Consider the following 20,876-nt stretch of genomic DNA (forward strand, 5'->3'; position numbering starts at 1 on the left):
GGTAGGCTTGGCTGGGTTCTATAGAGTATCACAAAGCTTCTTATTGGGGATTTGGGGTTATTTAACTGAAACACGATAACTAAAATTATGCATATGGGAACTATATAAAGTGAGGATTATCTATACATTAGAGCAGAGTTTAAATCTTCCCTCAGGGGCTCCCAGATGGCTCAGCGGTTGAACCTCTGCCTTCAGCTCAGGGCGTGACCCCAGGGTCCCAGGATCGAGTCCCGCATCGGGCTCCTTGCATAGAGCCTGCTTCTTCCTCTGCCTGTGTCTCTGCCTCTCTCTCTCTCATGAATAAATAAATAAAATCTTTAAAATAAACAAATAAATCTTTCCTCAAATGTGCATGGAACTATCAAAACCTGGAAGTAATCCAGGACAATATACATCGTATGTTCTATTTAAAAATATACATGTTTTTAAAATTAGACCCAGTATAATACCCAATTACATGGAAATTAACAATGAGGGCATATAAATAATTGAGATTATAAGAGGGAAACATAAAAATTTGTTATAATTAGTATACAACATATCAGTATCTTGGGATATAAGTAAAGCAATGCTTAGCTCTTAGAGGAAAAATTGTCTTTTATGTATTAATAAGAAAAAGACCAATTATTTTTACACCTTAAAATCATAATAGGAACATAGGAGAAAATTGGGAAAAAAATTTTTCAATAGAAGAAATAAACTAGAAAATGGAAAGTAAGTAAATGAATAGAATTCATTTTCGGTATCTAACAGGAAACCACAGCTGACAGCTTTTACTAAAGATATAAAAATGTTCTTTCTTTGGACCAATTCATTATAAACTAAATAATTATTGATAATGCAGGAGAACCAATTCTTTCTAGCTTATAAATAAGTCATACATGTTTAATGATTAAAATCATGACATATTAATTTCTAGAACACACAATTTTTGTGTAAATTTAGACTAAAATATTTATACCCAAAATTTCAATGTGATAGATTATAAATATTTCACCTCTTTCTCTGACTTCAATAACCACCAAACTTGGCATTCTAGAATACCTGGGTTTAACATACATTTTCTCATTTACTCCTCCCTCCTCAATATTTTGATTTGTTTGGGTGTATTTCATTGATGTGAATCTTCAGTTTACTCCGGGGAAAGCAGTAATATAAATTCTACCCTAAAATATACTGTTCATGGTCTTTTTTTTTTTTTTTTTTAGTGTTCATTATCTTTTTTTTTTTTAAGATTTTTATTTATTTATTCATAGAGACACAGAGAGAGAGAGAGAGGCAGGGACACAGGCAGAGGGAGAAGCAGGCTCCACACAGGGACTCGATCCCGGGTCTCCAGGATCACACCCTGGACAGAAGGTGGCGCTAAACTGCTGAGCCACCCGGGCTGCCCTGTTCATTATCTTCTAAAATGAAAACCAACTTATAGCTCTGAGTACTAAATGGTAGGTAATAATTTAATTAATAGTTTCAAAATATTTTATATGTGCTAAACCACTTACACCTCAAACAAAGGAAGTAAAGATTCCCCATGCTACAGACAAGGAAACAGACACAGAAAGTAGCACAAGGTCAAACAGCTAGAAAGTAGTAAAACAAGAACTTCAATCTGGGGCACCTGACTCCAGGTATCCTCCCCAGTTTGAATGTTAAACAAACCGCTGCTTGAGTGCAATCTTGTTCAAACTGCTAAAGTAACTCTCCCCCAACAAGTTAGTTTTCAGTTTCCCTATGTACAAACACCTTAAACATACTGAATAGGACAAATGCAAAGTCAAGTCTTGCATAAGGAAGGGATAATTTAATATCATCTAATCTGCATCCACATCATCAAAAAATAGAATATATGTAAGAGCTTCTTGATCTGATAGAGTACAGAAGAGTGACTGACATTTTTTTAAATTTTTATGTATTTATTCATAGGAGACACAGAGAAAGGCAGAGACATAGGCAGAGGGAGAAGCAGGCTCCATGCAAGGAGCCGGACGTGGGACTCGATTCCGGGTCCCCAGGGTCACGCCCCGGGCTGAAGGCAGACACTCAACCACCGAGCCACCCAGGGATCCCAAGACTGACACTTTTGATTTCACAAATCACCACTAGTATTTTGGCGGGGCGCGGAGGACAGTTAGGAAGGAGGGGAAAAACCACACCAAAATCATATTTTACTGCCTTGTAACACTGTAAACCATCTATTAAAAAGGCAAAAGAAAAAAAAAGGCAAAAGGGAGGTGCCTGGGGGGCTCAGCAGCCAAGTGTCTACCTTTGGTTCAGGACATGGTCCTGGGGTCCTGGGATCAAGTCCCGCATCAACCTCCCTGCTTCTCCCTCTGCCTGTGTCTCTGCCTCTCTCTGTCTCTCATGAATAAATAAATAAAATCTTTTTAAAAAAATTAGAAGAAACTAAAGAAAATCTTCCTTGAATGGGACAGTGATAGCTGTCACAAACAAGTCTCAGTGGTAAAGAAATATTAAATGTTCCACAGAGTGTCATAGGAGAGGTACTTATCCTTCAGGTATCAGCAGTTATAGGTCCATTAAAAAAATGTTAGAAAGACAAATATATGATTTCACTCATATGTGGACTTTCAGAAACAAAAGAGATGAGCATATGGAAAGAGGGGAAAAGGGGGAAACAAACCATAAGAGACTCTTAACTACAGAGGACGAGCTGAAGATTGATGTAGGGAGGTGGGTGGCGGACGGCCTAGATGAGTGATGGGCATTAAGGAGTGCCCTTGTGACGAGCACTGCACGTGGTATGTAAGTCATGAGTCACTGAATTCTACTACTGAAACCAATACTGCACTGTAGGCTAATGACTAGAATTTAAGTAAAATTTAAAAAATAATATTAAGGGTAGTCTGAAAGATGGGAGCAAGATTTGTTATTCCAAAAGAAGACCTGAATATGCCAATAAGCCAATGTGAACTTGAGTCCTAAAAAGGAAAGGATAAAAGGATGACCAATACCAAAATGTCTCAGGTTCCTAGAAACAATATTCTCACCACTGGGATTTAACAAATGTTGCTGATTGACAGATAACTGAAATAGGAAAGAAGACTATGAGCAAAAATATTTTTTAAAATTTTATAAAAGACAGGGGTGCAGGTTGAGTGTTTGCCTTTGGCCTGGGTGGTGGGCTTTGGTCGTGATCTCGGCATCCTGGGAGTCCCGGGATTGAGCCCCAAATCAGGCTCCCTGCTCAGCAGGAAGTCTGCCTGCCCCTCTCCCCAACTTGTGCCCTCTCTCTCAAACGAATAAATAAAATATTAAAAAAAAAAAAAAAAAAAACTTTGTAAAAGACAAAGTGAAAAACCAAAAGGGGCGGGGAGGGAAAAGGTTAGATCTGGGGGACACAAGGCAACCAAGGAAAGAAAAAAAAACATAACAGGTGATTTCCAAAAAATTACATATCCTTAAGTTTTATTTTGATATCTAGGTAACTGATTATTGAATTATCAGTTGTCAAGTTTCTGGAGTTTGGAATTCTATAGAATATACTACCAACAAGGTCTAGTCTTTTAACACTCAAAACACTTTTTTCTTTTTATTTTTAAGATTTTCTTTATTTATTCATGAATGACACGCAGAGAGAGGCAGAGACACAGGCACAGGGAGAACTGGCTCCATGCAGGGAGCCCAACGTGGGACTAGATCCCGAGTCCCCAGGATAACGCTCTGGGCTGAAGACAGATGCTCAACCATTTGAGCCACCCGGGCGTCCCAACACTCAACATACCTTTAAAGTTCTTTCATTTAAACAAAAAACGCAGCATAGAGACACATCTACCAAAGAACACTGCTATAGTATTATGTTGCATATTTACTTGTAGAAAAAACCTCACCCTCTTGCCTTACTTTCAAACTATAATCGAAATAAGCTTAGAACTAATTATAAGGAATAAAAATATCTATTTTTAATTATCAACATCATCAATTCACATGAAACAAAAATATAAATTACAATGCCTTTTCTCTTAAATGCTAAAAGAGCATAAACAATATTCCTTTTTATGATTATACTACCCTGATCATAAAACCATATGAAAGAACTAAGTCCAAAACCAGCTAAGACTATGAAAATGAAGAGAAACAAGACAGGGGAACTTGCCCAAGGACGCCGACATTTCACTGTGGTTACTGGTGGCAGAACAGAGAACAGTGTAGAAGGACCAAGCAGGGACACGGTTCTCATATAAGAAATGTACTATATGGAGGAGAGTGTCTCAGAATCAGGGGGAAGGACAGACGATTCAGTAGTGATCAGACAATAGATTATTATCTACTACAGCTGATTATCCAATCAAATTCCTCCTCAGATCCTACACAAAGATCAAGTCCTGGTAGATGAAAGACCTACCTGTGAAAATCAAAACTCTAAAAAACCTTCAGAAAAAAATATGGCAAGATCGTTATAACCTCAGGGTAGAGAAGGCTTTCTTCAAACAAGAAAAATGAAATCAAGGGAGACAGTACCAACGATTTAAAACTTAAATTTTCGGGATCCCTGGGTGGCGCAGCGGTTTGGCGCCTGCCTTTGGCCCAGGGCACGATCCTGGAGACCCGGGATCGAATCCCACGTCGGGCTCCCGGTGCATGGAGCCTGCTTCTCCCTCTGCCTGTGTATCTGCCTCTCTCTCTCTCTCTCTGTGTGACTATCATAAATAAAATAATAATAATAAAAATTTTTAAAAATAAAACTTAAATTTTCTTAATAACAGACATCAGAAAGTAAAAAGCAACAAAGGACGTACATACATGGAACTCTAAAACTCAGTAAAACAAAATAATCCAATAGAATAAGTAAAATTAACAACCGGGTAAATTCAGAAAAAGAAAAGAGATTAGCCAAGAAATGAGAAGATGCTCCATTTTACTAGCAATGAAGTTGAAATGAAAACACTGCCCTATTTCACTCCCATCAAACTGGCAGAGATCTAAAAATATAATACCCAGTGTTCCTAAGAATGTGGAACAAGAATGAACCTCACTGCCACTGCTGGTGGGAGTAAAATTCCCCACAAGCACTTGGAAAGGCAGTTCTGCACTAATATTCTGCAAGTTTGCACTATCTTTAAATAAGGAATTCTCCTTCAAGATACAATCCCTAGAGAATCTCTCACATAAACTAAAATATCACTAAAAACATCCACTGCACTGTTGTCTGTGGCAAAAACCTGGCAAAAACTTCATGCCCATCAACAGGAGACTGTATATTCATACAGTGGAATACCACACAAGTGTTAAAATTAATGAACTAGAGCTACAAATATCAGCAATAATTCACAAAATGGTGAGTGACAATATACAAATGACAATGACACTATTTTTAGGAAGTTTAAAAGCAGGCAAAACAATACCCCGTATATATGTGTGTGTATCATTTATAAAATACACTCATATCTTTTTGGAGAGTGTTTAAATCTGAGAAAGGAGGAAAAAATAGGATTAGGTAGCTGCTAAGTATACCAAAGAATCTCAACTCTGTCTTGAATGTTTTCTTAAAATAAAAAAATCTCAACTCTGTCTTGAATGTTTTCTTAAAAAAAAAAATATGGCCAGATATTAGGCTTGACGGAGCTGGCTGACAGTAAAAGGCCTGTGTGTCACATCCTGTACTTTATGCTAAAATACATCAATTAAGAATTTTAAGTATCTGAAGGCCTAAGGCTGTAAACAAAATACAGAAATTAGCTGTTAAAGTGATCTTTCTCATCCATAACCAAAAAATTTAATTGTAATTTTTTGCAAAGATTATATCAACCTCATTGCGTTCAAGATCTGCCTTAACAAGTATGTAAATGTAAAAAAAAAATAAAAAAATAAAAAACAAGTATGTAAATGTTATAAACCTGAACATATTAAGTAAATTGTATTGTAGGAGCGCTATCAGTATTTTTATGTAAGCGTTTTACTTTTTATTTAGGTGTGTGCGTGCACATGCATGTGCTTGCTTCAAGTAAGCTCTACACCCACCCTAGGTTTAGACTCAGGACCTAGATCAAGAGTCGCACACTCCAGACTGAGCCAGCAAGATGTGGCTAGTTAAGCATTTGATAAAATTTCACTGGAGAAAAAATTCCAGGACCAAAGGCCTGGAAATTCAGATTTCACTTAAAAAGTCTCCTTTCGGGGGCGCCTGGGTGGCTCAGCTGGTTAAGCCTCCAACCCTTGATTTCAGCTCAGGCCATGATCCCCAGGTTGTGAGATCGAGCCCCCCGGCTTGGCTCTGCACTGGGTATGGAGCCTGCTTTGAGTTCTCTCTCTCTTCGCCTGCTCCTCCGCCCTCTCAACCCCCAGCACTGCTCTCCCATGTGTGTGCGCTCTCTCTCTCTCAAATATATAAATATATATCTTAAAAAAAAAAAAGTCTAGGGGCATCTGGGTGGTTCAGTCATTTAAGAATCTGCCTCCTGCTCTGGTCATGACCCTGGGGTCCAGGGATTGAGCCCCGAGCTGGGTGCCCTGTTCTGTGGGGAGTCTGCTTCTCCCTCTCCCTCTAACCTCCCCCCTCCCAGCCCCCACTCAAGCTCTTTCACTCTCAAATAAATAAAATCTTTAAAAAAAAAAGCCTCCTTTCATTTTTTTTAAAAGATTTTAATCACTTATTCATGAGAGGACAGAGAGAGAGAGAGCGAGGCAGAGACACAGGCAGAGGGAGAAGCAGGCTCCATGTGGGGAGCCCGACGTGGGACTCAATCCTGAGACCCAGGGGTGATGCGCCCTGGGCCGAAGGTGGCGCTAAGCCGCTTAGCCACCCAGGGATCCCCCAAAGTCTCCTTTCAAGATAAAAGTGCCCACTTCAGTCCACTGTGTCATTTACGGAGGTAGAATTGGAGCTCAGCTTTGTGGGACATAAATTGTTAGGAAGGCAATACCAAGGTCGTTGAAAAAAAGAGAAAGGCTATCTATCAGTCAATTGAAAATGGCACAAAGGCAGAAAGTGAACAAAAAAAATAAATAAATAAATAAAAGGTTACCTGGCTTGAGTGGGGGAGAAAAATGATGTGCAAGAACTAGAGTTGGGGAGAGAACAAGTCCTGACTTGGGAGGCAACGCGGTAAGACTGGAAAAATTGGTGTGGAACATAAGGAAGTGCCACCTTCCCTTTAACAATATCGCTCCATCTTCCTGCTGTGGCTCCTCCCTCGGAGGGACGCCCTCCTCTTGGACACCTCTGGGCACGGCTGCCCCGCAAGAACCCGGCAGGCCACTCTCACACCTGGAGGTAGAGGACGGCGGGACGTGTGTGGATATAGTTTCCTTTTTTTTTTTTTTTTGACCGAGCGCTTGAAAGGAATTTTATCCAGCACAACAAAAATCCAGATTTGAAGAAATCAAATGAAATATTTGGACAGCCCGGGTGGCCCAGCGGTTGAGCGCCCGCCTTCAGCCCAGGGTGTGATCCTGGAGCCCGGGGATGGAGCCTGCTTCTCCCTCTGCCTCTCTGTCTCTCTGAATAAATAAATAAAATCTTTAAAAAGACGTATATATATACATTTAAGGAGCTCTGACGCCGCCACGGCTAGCGCACCCTCCGGGGTTTGCAGGATCGGACTCCCAGGAGAGAGACGCACCTGCCGGGGTCCCCCGCCCCTCACGGGCCAGCACCAGGTGCGACGCGTCTGCGGACACGGGCCCAGCACCGCGTTTCCCCGGGGCCCGAGGCGGGGGCCTCTTCCCCACGCGGTGACGTCAGGCAGCAGCGCTCGGCCGCCAGCGAGACTGCGGGAGCGCAACTGGCCTCACCCCCATCCCCCTTAGTCGCGGGGTGACCTCCTCATACACACGGCGGGACGCGGCTCCTCCGTGTGGGCAGCCCGGCTAGGGGCGGCCGGGGGCTCGGGGGCGCGCGTGTGCCCGCGGCCCAGGGCGTGACCCCGGGGTCCTGGGATCGAGTCCTGCGTCGGGGCCCCGCGCGGAGCCTGCTGCTCCCTCCGCCTGCGTCTCTGCGTCTCTGTGTCTCCACTGAGGAAAGAGCGAGAGGAGGACGTCACCTTCCAGAGGAGGCCTGCGCCGGGACCCCCGTGGGCCCTCCGGGGAGGACGGGATGTGCACGGCCTGCGGCTCCGGGCCCGCCGCCCTGCGCCCCGCGCCCCGCCTCCTGCGGGGCCCGAGACCGCGGACCCCGGGGTCAGCTCGACAGCCGCGCCGGGACCATCCGAGGCTCGCGCACTGAACGACGAGGCCAACACAAGAATGACACGACGCGCCCCCCCCCAAAAAAAAAGAGAAAAAAAAAAGAAAAAAAAAAAAAGCAGCCGGGAATGGTGCTAAGCACGCGAGTGAGTCCCAAAGGGCAATGAACGGGCCACGACCGCAGGCGAGCGCACTCCCGGGTCCCGGCGCCCCGAGTGACAACCGCTCCCGCCACTTGATCCTCCCGCGGGGCTGTTTACAGAGGAAAAGCGGATTCAAGTCCCGAGAGCCCGACGGTCCGCGGCTCCCTCCACGGGGCGGACGAGGCGCTCGCAGCCCCCCCCCCCCCCCCCCCGTCGTCGTCGTCGTCGAAAGGTTTTAGTGACTTATCCCGGGTCCAGGCCGGGACCCAGGCCTCCGGCAGCCGCGCCCGCCACCTACCCACGTCCTGCTCGAAGGGGTTGGCCGCGAACAGGGGCATCCTGCCGCCGCCCGGGCGCGGCCCCGACCCGACCCCGAGCCTCCGCGGTCCGGCCGAGGCGCGGCGCCTGCTCCGGGCGGGGTGGCCGCGGCCGCCGCTTCCTAGACGGCTCGGCTCGGCTCGGCTCCGGCTCCGGCTCCGCCCCCGCCGCGCACTTCCGCCGCGCACTTCCGCCGCGCACTTCCGCCCCGCAGCGGCCCGGCGCCCGCCTGACGGGCCAGCCCCGGGCCTGCGCTCCGGCCCGCGCCCCCTCGCGGGAGCAGCGCCCGCCGGCCCGCGGACCCTCCGAGCGCCCCCGGCGCCCCCGCCTCCCGGGAAGAGGCGGCGGACCCTCCCCGGGCTCCGCCAGGGCGCGCAGGCGGCCGCCGCGGCCACCTCCCCATCGCTAGGACCCCGGCCGGCCTCGGAGCAGGGGGCCTTCGGGGGCCGGACGAGGTCGCGCGAGACTTGGGCGCTCGCAGAGCCCCGGAGGCGCCGGCCGCGCGGGGCCGCCCCGGCTCTCCCGCCCTTCGCGCTGTCCCTCCGCGCGCCGCCGCCCCCAGGTTGCGGACCGTCGGGCCGCTGCTCCCGCGCAGACCGGGTCCCCGGGTCAGGCGGACGACGTGCAGGTGCGCTTTCCCGGCCACGCCCCCGCGCCGGCCACGCCCCCGCGTGCTGTTACGTAGTTACGTAGCTTCCGTGGTTCTTACGTTCCCCGGCGCCGCCTCCTCGGGGCGCGGCCTCGGCGCCCGGGTTCGGCCGCTGCTGCGTCCTCGGCATCCGGAGCAGCCGAGCGGCCCGCGGAGCAAGGTGCGCCCGGCTCTGCTGGAACTCGGGGTCTCCCGGTCGTCCCTTGATGTCAAAGGGTTATTTGCGACAGCTTAGCCGCGGGTCAGACAAAGCCGGTTTACAGCCTCGGGTGTAGACGGGCCCGGGGGGCGGGGCGCCTGCCGTGCCCAGGGCGTGACCCCGGGATCCAGCCCGCGCCGGGCCCCCGCGGGGCCTGCCCCTCCCTCGGCCCGGGTGTCAGGAACAACTAAATACAGCGTGTGTTTCGTTAAGGGCTCCCGGGAGCGGGCACCCGGTGTTCGGACACGGCCCACGCGGAGTCGCCTTGTGTCGGGCCGGCGGAAGGCCTGGGAAGGGCCCCGAGGGGCCGGGATGCTCCGGGGCGTCGGCCGCACCCGCAGGTGAGCGACGGACCTCGACGGCCTCACCTGCTGCGGGTCCGCTCGGGACGGCCCGTCCGCGTCCCCGTCCCGGTCCCCGTCCGCGTCCGCGTCCCCGTCCCCGTCCGCGTCCCCGTCCCCGTCCCCGTCCCGGTCCCCGTCCGCGTCTGCCGCTGCCCGCGGTGCGCGCACACCCTCCCCAAGGTAAATCTGGGACAGCTTAGCGCTGGCATCCAAGGCCCTAAATACTCGTTTAGCGGTGTTGAGCGTCACAGTGACGTAGTAGTGATCTGACGTCACCGTGCCCGAGGCGCGGGAGGGAGCGGCCCGGCGGGCGTCGAGGTCCTTGCAGCGCTGAGCCGCTGCAGGAGCCCGACTAGGGGCCAACCGGCCTTCGGAACGGGAAGCACTCACGATTGATTGATTGATTGATTGATCGATCGATTTAATTTGATTTATTTATTCATGAGAGAGACAGAAAGAGAAGCAAAGACCCAGGCAGAGGGAGAAGCAGGCTCCATGCAGGGAGCCCGACGCGGGACTCGATCCTGGGACCCCGGCGTCACGCCCTGGGCCGAAGGCAGACGCTGAGCCCCCCCCAGGGATCCCCAGCACCCACGTGTTAAGGATGCACCTCAGCTTGGGCCGACCACGCTCAAGACTCCGGTGTTGACCTGCCCCCGCGTGTTCTCAGTCCCTGGGTGAGCGCCGCTCATTAGCAGAAACCCCAGGAGTCGCTGGGAGCCAGACTTAAAGAAGGATGCTCAGACTGTTCACGCACCTTCACCTAATGAAGTCATTGAAGAATTAAAAACATGCGTCAGCGGCAGATCCAGAAGCCCTGGCGTGTAAAGAAATGCAGCTTTCTGGGGGGCAGCCCAGGTAACTCAGCGGTTTGGCACCTGCCTTCGGCCCAGGGCGTGACCCCTGGTCCCAGGATCGAGTCAGGCATCGGGCTCCCTGCATGGAGCCTGCTTCTCCCTCTGCCTGCGTCTCTGCCTTGCGCCCCCTCTCTGTCATGGATAAATAAATAAAATCTTTTAAAAAAAAAAAAAAGAAAGAAAGAAATGCAACTTTTACATTTTTCTGTGGGATCACCCCTTTAGAGCTCCTATCACAGGGACGGTGCTAACCCCCAGGAAGGCCACGAGGGAAGGTGACCCTAGTCACCAGTCTAGAAACACTGGAGATGGTCCGTGCATCTAGCGTCTTGGTGAGACCTTTGCATGGTCTTCAAAGGGACCCGAGTTTGGTTTGTTTTCTTAAGACTATAATCTGCCCCTGTGGCTACAGTGGCTAATAAATCAAGTGCTTTACGAATTCTCTCTCTCTCTCTCTCTCTCTCTCTCGTTCTCTCTTTTTCTCTGTTTCAGTTTAGATAATTCTGTCTCTCTGATGAGTGGTATATTGTTTTTTATGAATCTCCAAAGCAGTTTATTTGGGTTATTTTTTTAATAGTTTTCTTCTTTTGGAATGATTTTAGATTTACAAAAAAAGTTAACATAAAAAAAAAGTACAGAGGGCAGCCCCAGTGGCACAGCGGTTTAGCGCCGCCTTCAGTCCAGGGCGTGATCCTGGAGACCCAGGATCGAGTCCCATGTCAGGCTCCCTGCATGGAGCCTGCTTCTCCCTCTGCCTGTGTCTGTGCCTCTCTCTCTCTCTCTCTCTCTCTGTGTCTCTGAATAAATAATCTTTAAAAAAAAAAAAAATAGTACAGAGAATTCTCACTTACCCTTTACCCCGTTTCTCCCATTGTTAAGTAAGATCTTAGAGTTCCACGAGACTTTGTTAAAGCTAAGAAACCAACACTGGCTTATTGTCATTCAGTAAACTCCAGACTTTATTTGGATCTTACCAATGTGTACATCAGTGTCCTCTTTCTTCCCCCTCCAGATCCAACCTAGTTGTGTCAGAGTTCCCCGAGACTAGCCCCTCATTTATTGATTCGCCAGGACATGACGTGACAGATGCGTAACCAACTAAGCCACCCAGGAGCCCCGGAGAGACTTAAGTGAGGTCAGGCATGTGGTTCTCTGCACAGTCGAGCTACACCGAAGCTCCCTGTAGCCCTGTGGTCAGGTCTCCGCCGTCCTTGAGCTTGTACCTCCGGCTCAGCCGGCCCAGCCCCAGCACACCTGCTTACAGGCTTGCCTGTCCCCCTCTAGGTGAGCCAGGAAGCCTGCAAGGGGTTGGGTGGTCCCCTTCCCCCTCCATAGAACCCCCAGTTCGTAAGCTCTCCTCCGGTCAGTTTCTCTTGGGGTCAGGCTTATCTCAGAACAGCTCCGTTTCCCCTCCCCCAGCCAGAAGCACCAAGAGATTTTCTGAGATCTCCACTGTGAGAACACTGCAGCCCTCCCGGAGGTAACACTCAAAAAGGATGTTGTCCCGTTGCCAGGTTCCCTCCTAAATTTTTAACCCTCAGCTTTGTTCACACTGAGCTTGTAGCAGTTGCCAGTTGCGGATTAGCTTTTCCTACTCCAGCAAGTTGTGATCCTTTATAACTGCCCGTCTGTCTCCAATTTGGGGGCCCGCCGTTTGCCCTGAGACCTCAGTTCTCCGATGGATCTAAGAATTGCTGATTTACAGTTCAGCTTTTTCCCCCTTGTCATGTGGATGAGAGAGACAATTTCTTTTTTAAGTTTTTTTAGATTTTAATTCCAGCGTAGTTAACATACAGTGTTTCAGGGACACCCGGGTCGCTCGGTGGTTGAGCATCCGCCTTCGGCTCAGAGTGTGACCCCGGGATCCAGGATCGAGTCCTGCATCAGGCTTCCTGCATGGAGCCTGCTTCTCCCTCTGCCTGTGTCTATGCCTCTGTCTGTGTCTCTCATGAATAAATAAATATTTAAAAGAAAAACATACAGTGTCATACTAGTTTCAGATGGACAACAGTAATTCAACAGTTCCATGTATTAATGCTAATCAAGATTATCGTACTTTTTAATTTAAATTCAATTAACATATAACGTATTATTAGTTTCGGGGTAGAGGTCAGTGATTCATGAGCCTTACATAACACCCAGCGCTCATTACATCACATCCCCCCCTTAATGCCCGTCACCCAGTGACCCTGTCTGCCCACCTCCTCCCCTCCAGCAACCCTCAGTTTCTTTTCTATGATTGAGAGTCTCTTATGATTTGTCTCCTCTGATTTCATCTTGTTTTATTTTTCTCTCTTCCTCTATGATCCTGTTTTGTTCCTTAAATTTTACATTTGAGACCATATGATAATTTTCTTTCTCTGATTGACTTATTTCGCTTAACATAATATCCCCTAGTTCCATCCTCATTGCAAATACCAAGATTTCATTTTTTTAATGGCTAAATAGTCCACTGCATATACGTACCACGTCTTTATCCATTCATCTGTCGATGGACATCTGGGCTTCTCCGTAGTTTGGCTGCTGTGGACGTTGCTGCTGTGAACACTGGGGTGCAGGTGCCCCTTCGGATCACTATGTTTGTATCCTCTGGATAAATCCTCAGTAGTGCAGTGGCTGGGTCGTAGGGCAGCTCTATTGTTAACTTTACGAGGAACCTCCACCGGTTTGCGTTCTCGCCAAGAGTGTAAGAGGGCTCCTTTCTCCACATCTTACCAACATCTGTCATTTCCTGACTTGTTGGTTTTAGCCATTCTGACAGGTGTGAGGTGGTGTCTCATTGTGGTTTTGATTTGTATTTCTCTGAATCCGAGTGATATTGAGCATTTTTTCATGTATCTGTTGGCCATTTGTAGGTCTTCTTTGGAGAAATATCTGTTCATGTCTTCTGCCCGTTTCTTGCCTGGATTATTTGTTCTTTGGGTGTAGAGTTTGATAAGTTGTTTATAGATTTTGGATACAGGCCTTTAACTGATTTGTCATTTCCAAACATCTCCCATTCTGTAGGTTGCCTCTTAGTTTTGTTGACCGTTTCCTTTGCTGTGCAGAAGCTTTTTATTCTGATGTAGTCCCGATAGCTTATTTTTGCTTTTGTTTTCCTTGCCTCGGCAGACAGATCTAGGAAAATGTAGCTATAGCCACTGTCGGAGAAATGACTGCTATGTTCTCTTCTAGGATTTTTATGATTTCAGGTCTCACATTTAGGTCTTTCGTCTATTTTGACTTTATTTTTGTGTATGGTGTAAGAAAGTGGTCCAGTTTCATTCTTCTGCATATAACTGCCCAGTTTTCCCAATATCATGTGTTAAAGAGACTCTCTTTTTCCCATTGCATGTTCTCTCCTCCTTTGCTGAAGATTGATCATACAACTGTAGGTTTATTTGTGGGTTTTCTGTTCTATTCTGTTGATTATATGTCTGTCTTTGGCCAGACCATACTGTTTTGATTACTACAGCTCTGTAATATGACTTGAAGTCTGGAATTGTGATACCTCCAATTTTGTTTTCCTTTTTCTTTTTTTTTTTTTTAATTTTTTTAAATTTATTTATGATAGTCACACAGAGAGAGAGACAGAGGCAGAGACACAAGCAGAGGGAGAAGCAGGCTCCATGCACCGGGAGCCCGACGTGGGATTCGATCCCGGGTCTCCAGGATCGCGCCCTGGCCAAAGGCAGGCGCCAAACCGCTGCGCCACCCAGGGATCCCTGTTTTCCTTGGCTATTCAGGGTATTTTGTGGTTCTATACAAATTTTAGGATTGTTTGTTCCAGTTCTGTAAGAAATGCTATTGGTGTTTTGATAGGAATTGCATTGAAGTGTAGATCGCTTTGGGTAGTACAGACATCTTAATAACGTTTGTTCTTCCAATCCATAAGCGTGGAATGTCTTTCCATTTCTTTGTGTCATCTTCAGTTTCTTTCATCATTGCTTTGTAGCTTTCACAATACACGTCATTCACTTCTTTGGTAAAGTTTTTCCTAGGCATTTTATTATTTTTGATGAAATTATAAACGGGATTGTTTTCTTAATTTCACTTTCTGCCGTTTCATTATTAGTGTATAGAAATGCAACAGATTTCTGAACAATGATTTTTGTGTCCTGCAACTTTACTGGATTCATTTATTAGTTCTAGTTTTTTGGTGGAGTCTTTAGGGTTTTCTATATGTAGTATCGTGTCATCTACAAATAGTGAAAGTTTTACTTCTCCCTTACCAATTTGAATACCGTTTTGTTTTCTTTCGTTTTGTTTTGTCTGACTGCTGAGGCTAGGACTTCCAGTGCTGTGTTGAATAAAAATGAATAAAAGTGGTGAGAGTGAACATCCTTGTCCTGTTCCTGACCTTAGGAGAAAGCTCTCAGTTTTTCCCCATTGAGTATGATGTTCACTGTGGGTTTTTCATATGTAACCTTTATTATGTTGAAGTATGCCTCTAAATCTGCTTTCTTGAGGGTTTTGCTTGTTTCGTTTTAAGTAAGCTCTACTTCCCAATGTGGGGCTTGAATTCATGAGGCCAGGATCAAGAGTCACAAACTCTAAACCAGCCAGGCGCCCCCTGTTGAGGGTTTTTATAAATCACGAATTGATGTACTTTGTCCAGTGCTTTTTCTGCCTCTATTTAAAAAGATCAATATCATTTTTCTTTCTCTTATTGATGAGATGTATATTACACTGATTGATTTGAGAATATTGAACCAAACTTGCGTCCTATGTATAAATTCCACTTGATTGTGGTAAATGATTTTTTAGTGTATTGTTGGATTCAGTTTGCTAGTAGTTTGTTGAGGATTTTTGCATCTATGTTCATCAGAGTTATTGGCCTGTAGTTCTCTCTCTCTCTCTCTCTCTCTCTCTCTCTCCCTTTTTTTTTTTTTTTTTTTTTTTCCGGTGTCTTTATCTGGCTTTGGTATCAGGGCAGTGCTGGCCTCATAGTATGAATTTGGAAGCTTTCCTTCCTCTTCTATTTCTTTTGGAATGGTTTGAAAACAATAGGTTTCTTCTTTCTTATTCAAATATTTGATAGATTTCGCCCATGAAGCTGTCTGGTCCTGGACTTCTGTTTGTTGGGAGTTTTTTTTTATTACAGATTCAATTTCATTGTTGGTAGTCAGTCTGTTCAAATTTTCTACTTTTTCTGATTCAGTTTTGGGATATTCTACATATCTAGGAATGTATCCATTTATTCTAGGTTGTCCAATTCATTGGCATGTAATTTTTCATGATAGTCTCTTATAATCCTTTGTATTTCTGTGGTGTCAGTTGTTATTTACCCTCTTTCATTTCCGATTTTAAGTCTTCTCTCTCTCTCTTTTCTTGGTGAGTCTGGCTAGAAGTTTATCAATTTTGTTGATCTTTTCAAAGAACCAGCTTCTAGTTTCACTGATCTGTTTTTTTTTTAATTTCTATTTCATTTATTTCTTTTCTAATCTTTATTGTTTCCTTCCTTCTGCTGCTTTTGTGTTTTGTTTATTGTTCTTTTTCTAGATCCTTTAGGTATAAGGTTAAGTTGTTTATTTGAGACTGTTTTTTGCTTCTTGAGGTAGGCCTGTATTGCTATAAAATTCCCTCTTAAATCTGCTTTTGCTGCATCCCCAAATTTTGGATCATTGTATTTTCATTTTCATGTGTTTCCATATAATTTTTTATTTCTTGATTGACCCATTCATTGTTTGGTAGCATCTTATTTAACCTCCATATATTTGTGCTCTTTCCAGTTTTTTCCTTGTGGTTGATTTCTAGTTTTATAGTGTCGTGGATGGAAAATATGCCTGGTATGACTTAACTCTTTGAATTTGTTGAGACTTTTGTTTTGTGGCCTAATAGGTGATCTATTCTGGAGAATGTTCCATGTCCACTTGAAACTAATGAGTATTCTGCTGTTTTAGAATGGGAATGTTCTGAATATATCTGTTAAATCCATTTGGTCTAGTGTATCATTCAAAGCCATTGGTACCTTGTTGATTTTCTGTTTGGATGACCTGCCCATTAGTGTAAGTGGGGTGTTAAAGTCACCTGCTATTACTGCGTTACTATTAATTAGTTCCTTTATGTTTGTTATTAACAGTTGGGTTATTGGGTGCTCCCATGCTGGGTCCATAAATGTTTCTGGTTGTTATATCTTCTTGTTGGATTGTCCCCTTTATTACTATATGGTGTCTTTCTTTGTCTCTTGTTACAGTCTTCATCTTAAACTATATTTTGTTCTGAGACTTAACTATAGAGAGTAAACAGAGGGCTGCTGGAGGGGAGGTGGACAGGGGATGGGCTAAGTGGGTGATGGGAATTAAGGAGGGCACTTGTGATGAGCACTGGGTGTTATATGTAAGTGACGAATCACTAAGTTCTACTCCTGAAACCAGTGTTGCACTATATGCTAACTAGAATTTAAATAAAATCTTGAAACAATAAAGAAATAGAGTGTATTTTGTGTGATATATGTATTGCTGCCTTGGCTTTCTCTTGACATCCATTTGCATCATAAATGTTTCTCTGTCCCTCACTTTCAATTTGCAGGTATTTTTAGGTCTGGAAGGAGTCTCTTCCAGGCAACATATAGATGGGTCTTGTATTTTTATCCACTCTGGGAAGTAACAGCTCCTAAGCTCCTTAGATGCTGCACTAAAAACTGCCAAGTTGACTGTCTTTTCTCCCTCTGCTCAAGCATTGGTACCATAGTGTTTTGGGCCAATGTACTGGAAACTTTAAAGTAAGTTGTAACTGCACTATTATTCCAATTTTTTTAACCTGATTTTTCACTTATTTTTTCAAAACGTTTTTGCTGTTCCCTTCGCCCTTTCTCTCTGCCATTGTTTCCATTATATCCCAGGCTATTGTTTCCTCCATGTCTTCCAATTCTTCCTGTTGAAGAAAGGCACCAAATGTAGGGAGTGCATAGAGGCTGGGATTTACTTCCTGCTTTGTTAATTGAGTCACAATCACATAAGGCTTCATCTCTCCCAAAAAGGGTCTTTTTTTCTTCTAAAGACATTATATGGGCTAGCGTAGCCCTGCAGCATAAACCAACTTAATTATTCTGAACAGCATTTTTATGGTTTTCTTCTCTTACTCAAGAACCTACTGGATTTTTCCTGCCATAGAAAGTTCAATCTAAAATGTCTTTGTCTCTGATAAAGAACTCATTTTTGCTTACCCAGTAACCTTGTTTTCCATGGCATAACGCATCAGTTTTTGAAGCCAGATGAAACTTCAAATCACAGCCCTGCCACTTACTATGTGATTTTGGGAAAATACTTAAGTTCTAGGAACCTTTGGTTTTCTTATCTGTAAGTATACACTTCACAAGTTTGCTATGAAGATAAAATGGAATCATGAGAGCTTCTTATATAAAAAGTGCCCAATAGCACTTATTGCAGTACTTACAAAAGAACTTTCTGCAATGATGGATGTGTCCTATATTTGCGCTCCTCAATATAGTAACCATTAGCCACCTGTGGCTATTGATCCCTTGAAATGTAGCTAGTGCTTTTAAAGAACTGAATTTTAAATTTTATTTCAGTTAAATAGCCACGTGTGGCATGTGGCTGGTATATTCAACAGAGCAGCACTAGGCAATACCATGAAAATCAGTCGGAGAAATAGAAGTGCTTTTTGTTAGTATTACTAACAAAAAGCACTTGTGCTTCATTATATTTCACTTTCCAAAAATACATGCTTCTTTCGCCCAACTTCATCTTTTGCCTCTTTTCATTTCACATCTGGAAACTTAAGATCTGATTCAACATCTGTCTTCTGCAGAAGTATTCCTCCGTTGGTCCCAATCCACACATCTTCCGCTTTCCATCTTCCACTTCCACTTTTATTGAACAGAGGGCCAACGTTGCACTATTTTGCACAAAATGTTCTTTTAACCTATTGTGTGTGATAGTTGTTAACTCTCCAAGGGCTCAATATAAGGATCTGTGTGGTTTTTAAATCCTGTGCCCCTCCCAACAAATTAACCCATTACTTAGAATACTATAATCACTGCATTATGAACTAATATTTGTGCCCCTCTCCCCAAACTTAGAGTTTGAAATCTAACCCTTAATAGGATGATAGTTGGAGGTGGGGCCTTTGAGAAGTAAATAAGTCATGAGGGTAGAGTCCTTATGAATAAGATTAGTGCCCTTAGAAGAAGAGGTGAGAGAGCTAGCTCACTCTTTTTATCATCTGAGGATACCACAAGAACTTGGCAGTCTGTAACCCAGAAGAGGATCCTCACCAGAACCTGACCATGCCCATACCTTGATCCCAGACTTCCAGCCTCCAGAACTGTGAGAAATAAATTTCTGTTGCTTATAAACACCTAATCTATGATATTTTGTTACAGCAGCCCAAGCTAAGATGCACTTGAATAGCCCTATGTTTGATTGATGACTTCTTTTACCTCTCTAATTTTCCTTCCTCTCGCTTTCCAGTCCTAACCACTGTTCTCCTGAAGCTGGCTGAAAAGAACAAAGAAGTGCCCAAATAGCCAATAAAATTCTTACTCTTTTCTTTGTGTTACTTTATTTTCCCCGCTCCTTCACAATGGATAAAAGTACCTTTCAGGTATATTATATTTCTCACAGTTTATATATAGTAAACATTAGGTGCCTACCATTTGCAAAATATGAGGGGTGGGATAAGGGTTGATGACAGGGAGGCATGAAAATGATAATAGTAACTGCCCTCGAATGAGTTATATTCAGATGGGAGGGCTCATCTATGAAAATGATTGATTAATGGTAGAGAATACATAGGCAAAAGACAGAAATACCAAGTGTTGGCTAAATAGAACAATAGTACTTATGTATGCATTAAAATATTTTAATTGCCTAATTGAGGGTAGTTAGCCCAACAAATTTGGTGTTGGTAATGATTATGATTGTAATTAAAAAGATGTGTCTCAAATGAAACTCACAAATCGAATAGATTGGATCCTTAGCAAATTAAAAAGAGAAACTGTATGGACAGTGTAGAAATAAAGATCACCTTGGAAATCAGCTTATGAAAAAGTAAAGGATAAATGGAAATGACAATAATATTGAAAGGTCATGTTAAAAGGGTCAGAGAAGAGAAAAAAGACGCACAAATTCAGGAAATCGTGTGAGTGCACATGTGTGTGTGTTTTAAAGAAAGATACTGAGGAGTCCAGCCCAAGATAGCAACAGGAAGAACTCAGCTCCTCCATGGGTTACCCCAAATTACACCTATTATAGGACGATTCCTCCTGTGGAAGAACTGAGGGCTGACTGAACAGCTACCAAACAGCCAGAGACAGAGATATTTTTCTAATTTGTCATGTTTTGATTTTTGTTCTTTTTGGTTTTGTATTCTTTCTTCTTTCTTTTGTTATTTTCTTCTTTCTCTCTCTCTCTCTCTCTCTCTCTCTCTCTCTCTCTCTCTCTCCTCCTCTTCCCATAAAAAGCCACAGTTTAAAAGGATAACTACCATATACAGCCACAGCTCAGGCCAGCCAACAAAACTCACCAGGCCCACATAGGGACACCATACATAAGATCATTCCTTCAAGTTTAGAAGTAGCCGTTCTACGTAATCCATAGAAACAAACTCAGAGGGGGCCTGAGTGGCTTAGTTAAGTGTCCGCCTTTGGCTCACTTCATGGTCCCAGTGTCCTGGGAACGGGCTCCACGTGGGGGTGGGGGGGTCCCTCATTGGGGGGCCTGCTTCTCCCTCTCCCTCTGCCTCTTACTCCTCATGCTTGTGCTTGCTTTCTGTCAAATAAATAAAAGAAACAAACACAGAAAGTCAGACAAAATGGGGAGACAGAAGAATACTCCAAAAGAAAGAAGAAGAAAAAAAAAAAACCAGTAAAAGAATTAAATGAAACAGAGATAAGCAATGTGCCTGACAAAGAATTTAAGGTAATGATCATAAGGATACTCCCCAGGCTGGAGAAAAGAGTGAAGGAGCTCAGTGAGACTTCCAATAAAAAGAAACTATTAAAGGAACCAATCAGAGATGAGTAATACCATAATTGAAGTAAACACACTAGAGGAAATCAACAGTAGATTACAGGATGCAGAGCACATCAATGATCTGGAAGGCAGGGTAATGGAAAGCACACAGGCTGAACAGTAAAAAGAAAATAATTTTTTTTAATGAGGATAGATTGGGCCCCTGGGTGACTCAGTTGGTCAAGCATCTGCCTTCAGCTCAGGTCATGATCCAGGGTCCTGGAATCAAGCCCTGCTTCAGGCTCCTTGCTCAGTGGGGAGCCTGCTT

The 20,876-nt window shown here is 44.6% G+C and overlaps 1 protein-coding gene and 1 long non-coding RNA gene across 5 annotated transcripts in view; one reads left to right on the plus strand and one right to left on the minus strand.

The window, feature by feature from the left end:
• Nucleotides 1-9,297, minus strand: part of STAM2 (signal transducing adaptor molecule 2) — a 45,403-nt gene extending 36,106 nt beyond the window's left edge. For 2 of the 4 annotated variants that reach the window (XM_077861737.1, XM_077861735.1), the window contains exons 1-2: nt 8,584-8,788; nt 6,984-7,225 (exon numbers count right to left, since the gene is read on the minus strand). In XM_077861737.1, coding sequence (XP_077717863.1) covers nt 6,984-7,092 — 109 coding nt within the window. In that variant the 5' untranslated portion in view covers nt 7,093-7,225; nt 8,584-8,788. Of the gene's footprint in view, nt 1-6,983; nt 7,226-8,583; nt 8,789-9,174 lie in introns of those variants that run through there. The other 2 variants (XM_077861740.1, XM_077861738.1) reach the window with 2 other exon arrangements.
• Nucleotides 9,209-17,062, plus strand: LOC144291867 (uncharacterized). Its single transcript, XR_013359431.1, has 2 exons — nt 9,209-9,493; nt 9,665-17,062. It is a non-coding gene; the product is annotated as an uncharacterized LOC144291867 (long non-coding RNA).
• Nucleotides 17,063-20,876: the final 3,814 nt, after the last annotated feature.

This window comes from Canis aureus, chromosome 20 (genome assembly GCF_053574225.1).
Source record: "Canis aureus isolate CA01 chromosome 20, VMU_Caureus_v.1.0, whole genome shotgun sequence".
Taxonomy (NCBI): Eukaryota; Metazoa; Chordata; class Mammalia; order Carnivora; family Canidae; genus Canis; species Canis aureus.